General features: G+C 40.1%; 1 protein-coding gene across 4 annotated transcripts in view; it reads left to right on the forward strand.

Annotated features, from left to right (window-relative positions):
• AVL9 (AVL9 cell migration associated) overlaps positions 1-14102 on the forward strand; it is a 91842-nt gene that overhangs the window by 65016 nt on the left and 12724 nt on the right. For 2 of the 4 annotated variants that reach the window (XM_004045289.5, XM_055347522.2), the window contains 2 exons: positions 8999-9133; positions 11526-11745. In XM_004045289.5, the coding sequence (XP_004045337.2) occupies positions 8999-9133; positions 11526-11745 (355 nt within the window). Of the gene's footprint in view, positions 1-8998; positions 9146-11525; positions 11746-14102 lie in introns of all 4 variants that reach the window. The other 2 variants (XM_055347520.2, XM_055347521.2) reach the window with 1 other exon arrangement.

The following is a 14102-nucleotide window of genomic DNA, read 5'->3' on the forward strand; positions in this document are numbered from 1 at the left end:
CCCCCAGTAAGAGTCAGCTTGTCCTTTGAAGCTTTAAAGCCAGGCATTGACTTCTTCTCTACCTACAAAAGTCCTGGATGGCATCTTCTTCCAATAGAAAGCTGTTTTGTCTTTATTGAAAATCTGTTGTATTCAAAATCTGTAACCACCTTCATCAATGACCTTAGCTAGATCTTCTGAATAACTTGCTACAGCTTCTTCATCAGCACTTGCTGCTTCACCTTGCACTTTTATGTTATAGAGATGGCTTCTTAAACATTGTGAGCTAACTCTGCTGGCTTCATACTTCTGCATCTTCTCAGCTCTCTCAGCTTTCATATAATCGAAGAGAGTTAAGGCCTTGCTCTAGATTAGGCTTTGGCTTAAGGGAATGTTCTGTTTGGTTTGATCTTCTATCCGGACCACTCAAACTTTCTGCATATCAGCAATAAGGCTGTTGTTTCACTTTCTTGCCATTTGTGTGTTCACTGGTTTAAAAAACAAAACAAAACAAAAACAAAAACACTTTTAGTAGCACTTTTAATTTCCTTCAAAAACTTTTCTTTTGCATTGACAACTTGGCTAACTGTTTGGTGCAAGAGGCATAGATTTCTGTCTGTCTCAGCTTTCGACATGCCTTCCTTACTAAACTTAGTCATTTCTAGCTTTTGATTTCAAATAAGATGTGAGACTCTTACTTAAACACTTAGAGGCCATTGTAGGGTTGTTAATTGGCCTAATTTAAATATTGCTGCATCTCAGGGGATAGGGAGGCCTGAGGACAGGGGAAGAGACAGGAATGGCCAGTCATTGGAGAAGTCAGAACACACACAACATTTATTAAGTTTGCTGTCTATGTGGGCGTGGTTCGTGTCACTCAAAACAATTACAATAGTAACATCAAAGATCACGGATCACAGATCAACATAACAAACACAATAATAAGGAAAACGTGTGAGATGTGAGAATTACCAAAATGTGACAGAGACAGGGAAGTGAGCACAGGCTGTTGGGAAAATGGCACTGACCGACTTGATGGTTGCAGGGTTGCCATAAACCTTCAGCTTAGAAAAAGCACAATAAAGTGAAGTACAATAAAAAGAGGTGCCTATGTATATTAAAATACTACAGTTTTAAAAGAAAAAAGCTTAGATGTCTAACTTATATCACTTGTAAGTGAGGTAAGTTATAACTAACAAATACAGATATTATACATATGTATTTACTAAGTATACTTAACACATACACTTATTAAGTGTACTTATATTAGTAAACTTCATTTGAATATAACTGTTTTGGCTAATTGTTCTAACCCTATTTTTTAATCTTTTTATAAAAACCATTCAGAATGTATTTGAAATTTTTTAATAACTTAAACGCAATATAGTAAATCAAATTGAATCTTTAATTCACAGTCTTTTCAGGATATCATTTCTTAATGTCAGTAATGCATTAAGATGAAGCAGTCAACTTCACTGGGTCGAAAGTTACACTGGACTGGACATAGCGTCTCACACCTGTAATCTCAGCACTTTGGGAGGCCGAGGCGGGGAGGATTGCTTGAAACCAGGATCTAGAAACCAGCCTGTGCAACAAAGCAAGACGTCATCTCTACAAAAAAGTAAAATAAATTATCTGGACATGGTGGCATATCCCTGTAGTCACCGCTACTTGGGAGGCTGAGGCAAGAGGATCTCTTGAACCCAGGACTTTCAGGCTGCCGTGAGCCATGACTGTGCCACTGCACTCCAGCCTGAGCTTTAGAGTTTAGAGTAAGACCCTGTCTCTATATAAAAATAAATAAAGTTACACTGATGCTGAGACATATTCTGGAAGCTACATTGTTTGGATGTTTTTTTCATCCTTTGCAGAAAAACTTTTATTGCTATTTGTGAATTGTTTTTCAAAGTAGAGCAGAAAAAAAAATCTATTTCATTTCTTATTCTACAAGTACAGTTATCCCTCATTATTCATGGGGGATTAGTTCCAGGAACATCCCCCATACCAAAATTCGAGAAGGTTTAAGTCACTTATATAGAGTGGCATAGTATTTGCATATAACCTGTGCACATCCTTCCATGTATGGTTTTTTGTTTTGTTTTGTTTTGTTTTTGATACAAAGTCTTGCTCTGTCCCCCAGGCTGGAGTACAGTGGCGTGATGTCTGCTTACTGCAACCTCCACCTTCCAGGTTCAAGCGATTCTCCTGCCTCAGCCTCCCTAGTAGCTGGGACTACAGGCGCCCATCACTCTGCCCAGCTGATTTTTGTATTTTTAGTAGAGACAGGGTTTCACTATGTTGACCAGGCTGGTCTCAAACTCCTGATCTCAGGTGATCCACCCACCTTGGCCTCCCAAAGTGCTGGGATCACAGGCATGAGCCACTGTTCCCAGCCTCTCCCGTACACTTTAAATCACCTCTAGATTATTTATAATACCTAATGCAATGTAAATGCTATGTGAATAGTTACTATGCTGGGGTTGATTTAGTATTATTATTTTTCTCAATATTTTTAATCCAAGGTTGGTTGAATCTGGTATGTGGGAACCCATGGATGTGGAGAACCAACTGTCTTTCTTGCCCTTCCATGAGCCAGACACCACACTAGATTCTGAATTCTTGCCATCTGTGATCTTGCAGTCTACCATGAAAGGCAGTCTTACTAGAACAAAGTATTCTGTTTTTCCCTGAATACTGTCTGGTATCCATGAAGTGGTATTCCACTTTATGTGGAAAAGAAAGATGGGTAGTGTTGGCTTGAACAATGTATGTATTCCTCTCCTATATTATTCGATAAATTATTTCTGGGTTTACCCAGCTTTGCAAAAATGTACTTGCCGAGAGTCATTGTTGGTGAATAGTTAATACAGAATGCCATCTTTGTTCATTTTGTAACCTGCTTGGGATTCTGAAATTATCTTAACTGATTTCATGATTAAATCAATGCAGTTTCTTAAAACTGGAATTTAAGAACTTGGGGAGAAAACTCCGGTTTGTCAGACTACTGGTAAAGCAAGTAGCCACAAATTGCGGGCTTTCTGAGCTGTGTTATGACTTCCTGTACCTTTCGGAGCCCCGACTTTGCTATTTCACCGACCTGCCCTCTAATTTTTACTATTGTGAAGATATCAAGAGGGAAATTAACTGGAGAGGGATTTTGGTTTTGTCAGGTTGCTGACAAAGCAATGTAAAGATGTATTTTGTGTCTTGTCAATAAAGCATGTTTAGCGGAATATTAGATTTGTGTGCCATATACAATATCAGTATTAAATACATGACGGGCTTACTAACATCCCTATAAAATATTTGTCTTTTTGGTTTTATGTTTTTTGAGTGTTTGGATGAAAATCTAATTTCTTTAATCACAGTTTCAAATGCCAATGCTGACTTTTTCATGTCAGTAACTTTGGAAGATAAAATATTCTTAAAACCGAATTGTCTTTAGGCTTTTTTCTCTTGAAGATCTTAAAATCCTTGTACAGAAGGAATTAGGTTAGCAAAATATTTTGAAAAGTAATTTTAGAAATAGCCGGAGAGAAGCCTGGGTGCCTGGGGAATATTGCTGCAGAATAAATGGAAACAAATTTCTACATAATAAAACAATTATTTCCGGAAGAAAGTCTTCGGCTTCCTAACTTTCTAATCCTCTCTCTGGTACTTGAACTTGCCTGAGGTTGATGCCTTTCATGTCAGTTTCAGAGAGGAGGCTTACTATGTAAATGCTGTGGATACTAGCTTCTAAAATATCCTTCTCAGGAAAGCCTGAGAGCTGATTCAGGAAGTGTAGAGAAGAAACAGCTGCTAAGGAATAAGAGGCGGGGCTAGAGGCAGCTGTGGGGTAGGCTGCCCATAGGGTGATGGGAAGGCAACTGGGACACTGAAGGAGAAGTAGGAAAATTAGAGGATGATTTGTGCCTGTGTAATATTTATGCTCTGCTGCTCCATCACTTTCTAACCAGAGGAACATTGAAGTGGAATGAGGGAAGTGGAAAAAAAGATAACGAGGAAGATACAGTAGCTATTTTCTGATGTGAAAAGACAATCCTGAGGGCTTTTCTTCCATTCTTGCCTGATTTTAAGTCTTCCCATCTTGTTACTGAAAGTGTTCTGGAATTGGCTGCACATTGGAGCAAAATAGTTAGTGGAGGACTGGCCAGAAAGGACTGGAGCCCTTGGAGCTCGGAGTCCCACCTGACTTAATCTCATGCATCAATTTTCTCCCTCTTTTCTAGTTATGAGATTATTGCCATTATTTAGTAAAATGAGTTGAGTCACTATAATGGAACTCTATTTAGAAATTACCTCAATGCGACTGGGCGTGGTGGCTCACGCCTGTAATCCGAGCACTTTGAGAGGCCAAGGCAGGCGGTTCACCTGAGATCAAGGAGTTCGAGACCAGCCTGACCAACATGGAGAAACCCCGTCTCTACTAAAGATACAAAATTAGCTGGGTGTGGTGGTGCATGCCTGTAATCCCAGCTACTTGGGAGGCTGAGGCAGGAGAATCGCTTGAACCCAGGAGGCAGAGGTTGCGATGAGTGGAGATCGTGCCATTGCACTCCAGCCAGGGCAACAAGAGCAAAACTCCATCTCAAAAAAAAAAAAGAAAGAAATTACCTCAATGCAATTATTGTCGATTAAAAAACTTTAAAACAGCCAAGGCAGAAGAATCACTTGAGCTCAGAAATTTGAGACCAGCCTGAGCAACATAGTGAGACCTCAACTCTACTAAGTAAAGTCAAAAAATTAGCTGGAGCCAGGTGCGACGGCTCATGCCTGTAATCCCAGCACTTTGGGAGGCCGAGGCAGGCACATCACCTGAGGTCAAGAGATCAAGACCATCCAAGCCAACATGGTGAAACCCCATCTCTACTAAAAATACAAAAATTAGCTGGGCATGGTGGCATACGCCTGTAGTCCCAGCTACTCAGGATGCTGAGGCAGGAGAATCGCTTGAACCCGGGAGACGGAGGTTGCAGTGAGCCGAGATCGTGCCACTGCACTCCAAAAAAAAAAAGAAGGTTGGGTGTGGTGGCATGTGCCAGTAGTCCCAGCTACTTGGAAGGCTGAGGTGGGAGGATCACTTGAGCTCAGGAGGTCAAGACTGCAGTGAGCCATGGTCATGTCAGTGCACTCCAGCCTGGGCAAAAGACCAAGACCTCATCTCAACAAATTATTATTTAAAAAATTTTAATTACTTTTTTAATCTTTTTTTTTTTTTTTTTTTTGGAGACAGGGTCTCACCACTCTTGCCCAGCCTGGAGTGCACTGGTGCAATCTCGGCTCTCTGCAACCTCCACCTCCCGTGCTCAAGCGATCCTCCCACCACAGCCTCCCAAGTAGCTGGGACTACAGGCACCTGCCACCACGCCCAGCTAATTTTTTGTGGAGTTGGGGTTTCATCATATTGTCCAGGCTGGTCTTGAACTCCTGAGCTCAAGCAGTCTGCCCACCCTAGCCTTCTAAGTAGCTGGGACTACAGGTGTGAGCCACCACACCCAGCCAAAATAATAATAATGTTTAAGGCTAGTCAAATGAAGCACTGGGGATCGAGAATAAAAATAAAATTGTTTTTAAATTTAATTTTTAAAAAAGTTACCTCAATCTGTGGCCAAACAAATGTGACTTTTGGCCAGGTGCAGTGGCTCACGCCTGTAATCCCAACACTTTGGGAGGCCGAGGTGGGTAGATCACGAGGTCAGGAGATCGAGACCATCCTGGCTAACACGGTGAAACCTCATCTCTACTAAAAATACAAAAAAAAAAATTAGCCAGGCATGGTGGTGGGCGCCTGTAGTCTCAGCTACTCGGGAGGCTGAGGCAGGAGAATGGCATGAACCCGGGAGGCGGAGCTTGCAGTGAACCGAGATCGCGCCACTGCACTCCAGCCTGGGCGACAGAGCGAGACTCCGTCTCAAAAAATAAATAAATAAATGTGACTTTTAGTGTTTGAGAGATAGGGGAGATTATTTCAAGTATTGTTCTGTTTTGCTGAGTCTTGAAACTTTTTTAAAGAGCAGTAGCCATTTCTTTGTTTGGCTTTTATTGTATCTGGTACTTTTTAAAAAAATACACAATTGCCTCCCCCAAAAGATGACTTAATTTATAATTCTCTTAAGTTTCATTTTATTTGTAACTTTGTTTGTTTGTTTTTGAGATAGAGTTTTGCTTTTCACCCAGGCTGGAGAGCAGTGGTGTGATCTCAGCTCACTGCAGCCTTGACCTCCTAGGCTCATGGGATCCTCCCACCTCAGTCTCCTGAGTAGCTGGGACCACAGACGCAGGCCACCATACCTGGCTAATTTTTGTATTATTGGAAGAAATGGAGTTTCACCGTGTTGCTCAGGCTGGTCTCAAACTTCTGAGCTCAAGCAGTCTGCCCGCCTTGGCCTCCCAAAGTGCTGGGATTACAGACATGAGCCACCACACCTAGCAAGTAATGCTACAATTTTAAAGCTATTTTGAACTATTTTAAATAATTTTATAAATATGTAATGTTTCCACTTAGTTCAATATTTGAAAGATTTCAAAGCATCACTAATAAAAAGTCTCCCTTCCATTCCATCCCCTGCTATCCAGCAGCCCTCCAGTGGCAGCCAACATTGTCACTGTCTTATGTTTTCTTCTGGGGGTATTCTATGCAGAAACAAATGCATATTTTCCCCTCCCTTTTTACAAATGGTAGCAGAATGTGCCCATTTTTGCCCTTTATTTTTTATTTTATTTTATTTTTATTTATTTATTTATTTATTTTTTGAGACAGAGTTTTGCCCTTGTCACCCAGGCTGGAGTGCCATGATATGATCTCAGCTCACTGCAACCTCCACATCCTGGTCTTTTCAAGCGATTCTCCTGCCTCAGCCTCTTGAGTAGTTGCAATTACAGCTGGATCCAGCTCATTTTTATATTTTTAGTAGAGTCAGGCTTTCACCATGTTGGTCAGGCTGGTCTCAAACTCCTGACCTCAGATGATCTGCCCTCTTCAGCCTCCCAAAGTGCTGGGATTACAGGTGTGAGCCATTGCGCCCAGCCCTTTTTTTAATTTAATTTTTCTTTTTTCTAGACACAGTGTCTTACTATGTTGCCTGGCCATTCTGGAACTCCTGGGCTCAAGCAGGCCTCCCACTTTGGCCTCTCAAAGTGCTGGGATTACAGGTGTGAGTCATCGCGCCCAGCCCACTTATTCTTTTTTTTACATCATATTCTTTTTTTTTTTTTTTTTTGAGATGGAGTCTTAACTCTGTTGCCCAGGCTGGAGTACAATGATGCCATCTTGGCTCACTGCAACCTCCACCTCCTGGGTTCAAGCGATTCTCCTGCCTCAGCCTCCCAAGTAGCTGGGATTACAGGTGCCCGCCACCATGCCTGGCTAATTTTTGAAATTTTAGTAGAGACAGGGTTTCAGCATGTTGGCCAGGCTGGTCTCGAACTCCTGACCTCAAGTGATCCACCTGCCTCAGCCTCCCAAAAAGCTGGGATTACAGGCATGAGCCACCATGCCCAGCCCATAATATTCTTTGGAGATGAATATCATCACTTTTTATGGCTGCAGGTTCATTGTATGGATGAACATTTATTTAGTCCCCTATTCATGAAGAGTTTGGATTCGAGTTTTTTGGTATTGCATTTATTTTCATAAATATAATATCACATATGATATAATATTTGTAGGATACTGTAGGATAAATTACAAGTAGAATGCTGGGCTAAAAGGCATACATATTTATAAATTTTTAAAGGATTTTTAAACATTTCTTGAAAGCTTTGACCTACTTTTTAAAAACATACTTTTTAGTTTTGTTATTATGATGAAATATAATACTGATTCTGAATGAGGAGCCTGGGTTGAGAAGCTCTATACTGAGCATCTCTAATGCAAAGGTATGGATTTATTTTTGCTGCTTCTGTTAGGGTCTGATCAAGCAACAAAAGACATTTTCAAGAGTAAGAATATAACCAAATTACTAGACATATATTCCAACTTTTGGAAGTCTTCCCTTTCATGTTAAGTATTTAACAACCACCTGTTAGTTACACACAAAGCGCTCTCCTAGTTGGAATAAAGAATATCAAGTTGCAAAGCGGGTATCCCCTGCCTTCAGAGAGATTTGTCTCATGATGTAAACACGATATTATCCAGATGACATAATTGTTTTAAAAAGTGATGAGATGTAAAAAAATAAAACTTATAGAACTTGAGGCTGAAAACAAGTTGAGGGGCTCAGTGAGTCTGCCTTCCTGGCTGTATATACAAGTCATGCCACTTGTTGAAAACCCATTCTGATTTAGAATCTTTCAGCAGAAATTGCATATCTTCCTTCAGTGAATCATTCCAGTGTTAACACTTGTACTCTCAGGAAGTATGCTGGATTTTTTGTATACTTAGATGCCTGCTGCAGTTTAGCAATTCCACTGTAATTTTTGGAGCAATGCTGTTTTCAAATAAAATTCAAATGGAAATTAATTAAATACACAGATACTACCAGTGTCATTTTTGCTTTAAATATTTAGTAACAAATATCTTGAAATCTTTTTGCATGATTTTTAACATAGGACGGTATAACAAATGCTATGCAGTACCTTGCTATTCTAATAGTGCTTCGGTGGTTATGTGCAGATGCATGTATTTTAAATTTTTAACAGCCTTCTACTAAACAACGTACTTACTAACAGGCTTAATGCTTCATTTCCTAAGTGAAAAGGTTCAATTCATTAGTTACTGTGGAGACTTTTAAACTGAATGAGAACAAAGTGATCAAGAAAGACAACCTTCATATTAAACCACCTTGCCAAGATTTGACCATTCATGGAGACAATTAGCTAATCATTAACTAGACTTAACTGTAGTCAAGACTTGAAGTTCCCCTGGAATATTATTTTATTGAGTCAAAGATTAGCTGACTTACAGACAGGGCAAGGAAGAATGGAAGTTTCTTTTCCTACTGTTAGCTCGCTAAGTTTAAAGAGAAAGGTAACCTTTTACTTTTCTGATATTTTCTATTACTCTTCTAATTCATAGGGATATCTGTGTTTGCCTTACATGGCATTGCAGCAGCATCATCTTCTCTCCGATGTCACCGTTCGGGGGTTTGTTGCTGGAGCTACTAACATCCTTTTTCGACAACAGAAACACCTCAGTGATGCCATTGTGGAAGTACGTTTATGTGTGAGTGTGTGTATTTGGCCCTGCTCATCCCAGTTTTCCTTTCTTAACTACAATTATGAATACATAGTAACAACATTAATAATGATAATAACTGCATACTGTATGCCATGTATTCTAAGTATTTTATGTGTATTAACTGGTCTAATTCTCATAAAAACAGTCAATAGCACTGTCCTATCCACATTTTATACCTGCAGAGGCAAAGTAACAGAGAGATGAAGTGATTTGTACAATATCAAACAGCCAGTAAACAGGTAAACCAGGATTCCAACCTGGGCAACTGGGCCTACCACTACCTCATGATTTTTAACATGTGTTTTTTGTTTAAGTAATTTCAATCCTTCTAGCCTGTTTAGAATGCTCTTGATACCAAGACAAAAGCTAGGAATAAATATTTGACTTCGATATATAAGAAATTTAAATCATTTGTTATTTTACAACTGAAATAATCTTTTTTTTTTTTTTTTTGAGACAGTTTCGTTTTTGTTGCCCAGGCTGGAGTGCAATGGCGCGATCTCGGCTCCATGCAACCTCCACCTCCTGGGTTCAAGCGATTCTTCTGCCTCAGCCTCCCGAGTAGGTTGGATTACAAGTGCCCGCCACCACGCTCGGCTAATTTTTTCTATTTTTAGTAGAGATAGGGTTTCACCATGTTGGCCAGGCTGGTCTTGAACTCCTGACCTCAGGTGATCCACCCACCTCAGCCTCCCCAAGTGCTGGGATTACAGGCGTAAGCCACCGCGCCCAGCCTGAAATAATTTTTGAGAAATTTTATGAAGCTCGGCGCAGTGGCTCACACATGTAATCCCAGCACTTTGGGAGGCCGAGGTGGGCGGATCACCTGAGGTCAGGAGTTCGAGACCAGCCTGACCAACATGGTGAAACCCCGTGTCTACTAAAAATACAAAAAAATTAGCCAGACATGGTGGTGCATGCCTGTAGTCCCAGCTACTCGGGAGGGTGAGGCAGGAGAATCACTTGAACCTTGGAGGTGGAGGTTGCAGTGAGCCAAGATCGCACCACTGCACTCCAGCCTGGGTGACAGAGTAAGACCCTGTCTCAAAAAAAAAAAAAAAAAAAGCCAGCTGCAGTGGCTCAAATCTGTAATCCCAGCACTTTGGGAGGCTGAGGCGGGTGGATCATGAGGTCAGGAGTTCAAGACCAGCCTGGCCAACATGGTGAAACCCCGTCTCTACTAAAAATACAAAAATTAGCTGGGCATGGTGGCAGGTGCCTGTAATCCCAGCTACGCGGGAGGCTGAGGCAGGAGAATCGCTTGAACCCGGGTGGCAGAGGTTGCAGGGAGCCGAGATCGTGCCACTGCACTCCAGCTTGGGCGATAGAGTGAAACTCTGTCTCAAAAAAAAAAGAAAAAAAAAATTCAGCCACACTAAGGTTTTTGTAGTTTCTGACAGAAAGTATGAAAACATGTTTCTTGGGTGAATGGTTATAATATAATGAAAGTCCAGGATTCAAAGATGTATTTATTATAATCCCAAATTTGAAGAAGAAAAAGTATATACATTTTCCAAGACAGGAGGATACAGATGGGAGGACCATAAAGCTGCTTCAACATTATTGGTTACATTCTAGTTCTGTAGTTGGTTGGTGGGTTCGTAGGAATTTATTTTATTATTATACTTCAAAACTAACCTGTAAGTTACATGTATTTTTTAGTATATCAAATATTACATAATAAGATATTCTAAAGTATCTGGCCGGGCACGGTGGCTCACGCCTGTAATCCCAGCACTTTGGGAGGCCGAGGTGGGCGGGTCACAAGGTCAAGACATCGAGACCATCCTGGCTAACATGGTGAAATCCCATCTCTACTAAAAATACAAAAAATTAGCCGGGCGCGGTGGTGGGCGCCTGTAGTCCCAGCTACTCAGGAGGCTGAGGCAGGAGAATGGCATGAACCCAGGAGGCGGAGCTTGCAGGGAGCCAAGATTGTGCCATGGCACTCCAGCCTGGGCGACAGAGCAAGACTCCATCTCAAAAAAAAAAGAAAGTATCTGCACTCAAAAGAAAAAGTATTTAAGGAATTATACTTGTTAAATGTGTTCATTTCTGCTAGTGAAATAAAGGTGATTTTTATGTATTTCTATATTTTTTTCCAAATATTTGCAATCTAGGTGAGTAATTTTGTAATTTAAAGTACTATATTTATGTGTGTATTTTCTAAAAACAGAAAATGAGCGTTTTATAAATAGAAAGAAAACTTCAGTGTACAAACCTCTTTCTTAGACTCACCTTTTGAGAATGCTATTATTCATATTTTTTATTTCCAGCTCCACCTTCCCCGTAGTTACTCTGTAAAGTGTGGCATGGATGTCTGCGTGAATGCCCAGACTCTGACTTGTACCTGGATACCCTCTAGGTAGAAGAAGCTCTGATCCAGATCCATGATCCAGAACTCAGGAAGCTGCTTAACCCAACCACTGCAGACCTAAGGTTCGCAGATTACCTAGTGAGGCACGTGACTGAGAATCGGGATGACGTCTTCCTAGATGGCACGGGCTGGGAGGGAGGTGACGAATGGATCCGGGCGCAGTTTGCGGTCTACATTCATGCCCTGCTGGCTGCCACACTGCAATTAGGTAAGAAACCACACGGAGCATACAGCTACCTGTTTTATTATAATTTTTCATTTTGTAACATTTATGAGATTTTGGATTGCACAATAAATACATATTCCTTATAGAAAAATTACCAGTTATTCCCTCATACAGAGATAGCCACTTTTAACGTCTTGAGTACTTTATAGCCTTGCAGATCTTTTCCTATGCATGTATTTTGGATTTTGGTTTTATGGTACTTTTGGTGGTCCTTTTACAAAAATGGATCCCTTTATACATGTTTTCTGAAACTATTACTTTATAATAGAAACAACACATACCAACATAACATGAACATATATCATCACTTTTACACGACTGCTTCATATTCATCAGTATTTGGCAGCTGTTTGTGAATACTGCCTACATGTTTTTTAAGATGTATAAAGGGAGAAAGAATATAAAAAATAGAAATCATTGAAAATCGTGTTGTAAATGATTAAATCTTCAAATTTATCACCCATTCTAAGAAATATTATTATTCCTATTAAATGGTTAAAATGGGGCAGGTAAACATGGAGTTACTCCTGCATTAAAACTATCTCATTCTCCTTGGGAAAGAAATATATAAATAGTGAAAATGGAGCTCTGTGGTGAGCTTTTCACCTTGGACATTTGGCAGATATTTATTAGAATTGTTAAAAATGTGTTGAGCTTGTGTTTTTGTTGCAGTTAACTAACCATTATTTTTTTAATTGTGATGAAATACACATAGCATAAAATTTACCATCTTTACCATTTTTAAATGTACAGTTCCACAGTGGCATTAGATACATTCATTGTTGTATCAGTAGATTTGTTTAATCAACACCACCACCACCACCACATGCTCCCAGGTTAGTTGTTTACAGTGCACATAGGAGTTTTAAAGTAGGTTTCGGGAGAGTTTTTCATTTGTAAAAGACAGCTGAGGAACAAGCCCTCATTTGTTAATGGGATATTTTTAAATGTTTGCCACCACTAACAATGTAGCAGCTGAGACACCAAAATTAAATCCTTTAACCCCAAATCATTTGGTAATCTAGAAAGAAAACTTCAGTCTCCACTGTCATGTAGCTTAATTAATTTGCTTTTTTAAAAATATTTGCCCGGGAGGCTGTAAGCACTGATTAATAGTAGCTCACTTTTTTTTTTGAACATTAAATATATGCAGGGACCAGTGTTCTGAGCACTTTACATCTAGTAATTCATTTCATCCTCACCGCAATCCTGAAGGTAGGGACCTTGTCATTGCCTTTTACAGAAGAGAAAATGAAGCTCACAGAGGTTAAATAGCTTGCTTATCCATCTGATAAGAGGCTTAGGTGGGATCTGATCCCAAACAGTTTGGCTTAGGCCCATACTCTTACAAGTAACAAGGTCAAAAGAGGAAATTCAGCCCAATGAACTGCTTGAGGAAGTGTTCTTAGAACAACTTCTTTATGCTGTGTATGGAACTGTGTATCTCATTCATTTCCTTTCCTAGCAACAAAAGGTACTTTGTATTTCACCTTCAAAGCAAACAACATGAAATTAATATATGAAGTAATAGCCATTTGTATCAGTTCTCCAAACTATTTCTAATCTTCCAAGCGGAGGAAACACATATGGATGCTTTCCCATGGTATTGATAAAGCTGAAAACTTTATCAGTTTTCAGTATATTCTTTTAAGACTTTTTTTGTTTTGTTTTGTTTTGTTTTGTTTTGTTTTTGAGACAGAGTCTCGCTCTTGTTGCCCAGTCTGGAGTGCTGTGGCATGATGTTGGCTCACTGCAACCTCCATCTCCCGGTTTCAAGTGATTCTCTTACCTCAGCCTCCCGAGTAGCTGGGACTACAGGTGCCCGCCACCACGCCTGGCTAATTTTTGTATTTCTGGCAGAGACAGGGTTTTGCCATGTCGGCCAGGCTGGTCTCGAACTCCTGACCTCCAGTGATCCGCCCTCCTCAACCTCCCAAAGTGCTGGGATTACAGGCATGAGCCACCACACCTGGCCTTTTTTACATGTTTTTGACAGTGAAATGCTAGGAAATTCAAGAATGAAACACCAAATAAAGTCCAAAGGAGAGAACATCATGACTGAAAGAACCACTTTGTGTATTCATTCTTAATCTTTTTTTTTTGTAGAAAAATGACATTTATAAAAAAGTAGAAAGATATCCCAACTGCCTGTACCATACATATCAATCAGTATGTTTATTCACTGTCAAGCATACAGTTTTTGATTAATTAATACTGTCCTCATAATGGTAAGGAGAACATGGAAATATTTTGGAGTTGTAAGGAACCTTGGAAAATATCTGGCTCAACCCTCTTATTTTCCAGTTAGGAAAATGAAGTTCTGAGTGATTAAGTGACTT

The sequence above is a fragment of the Gorilla gorilla genome, chromosome 6 (genome assembly GCF_029281585.2).
Source record: "Gorilla gorilla gorilla isolate KB3781 chromosome 6, NHGRI_mGorGor1-v2.1_pri, whole genome shotgun sequence".
Taxonomy (NCBI): Eukaryota; Metazoa; Chordata; class Mammalia; order Primates; family Hominidae; genus Gorilla; species Gorilla gorilla.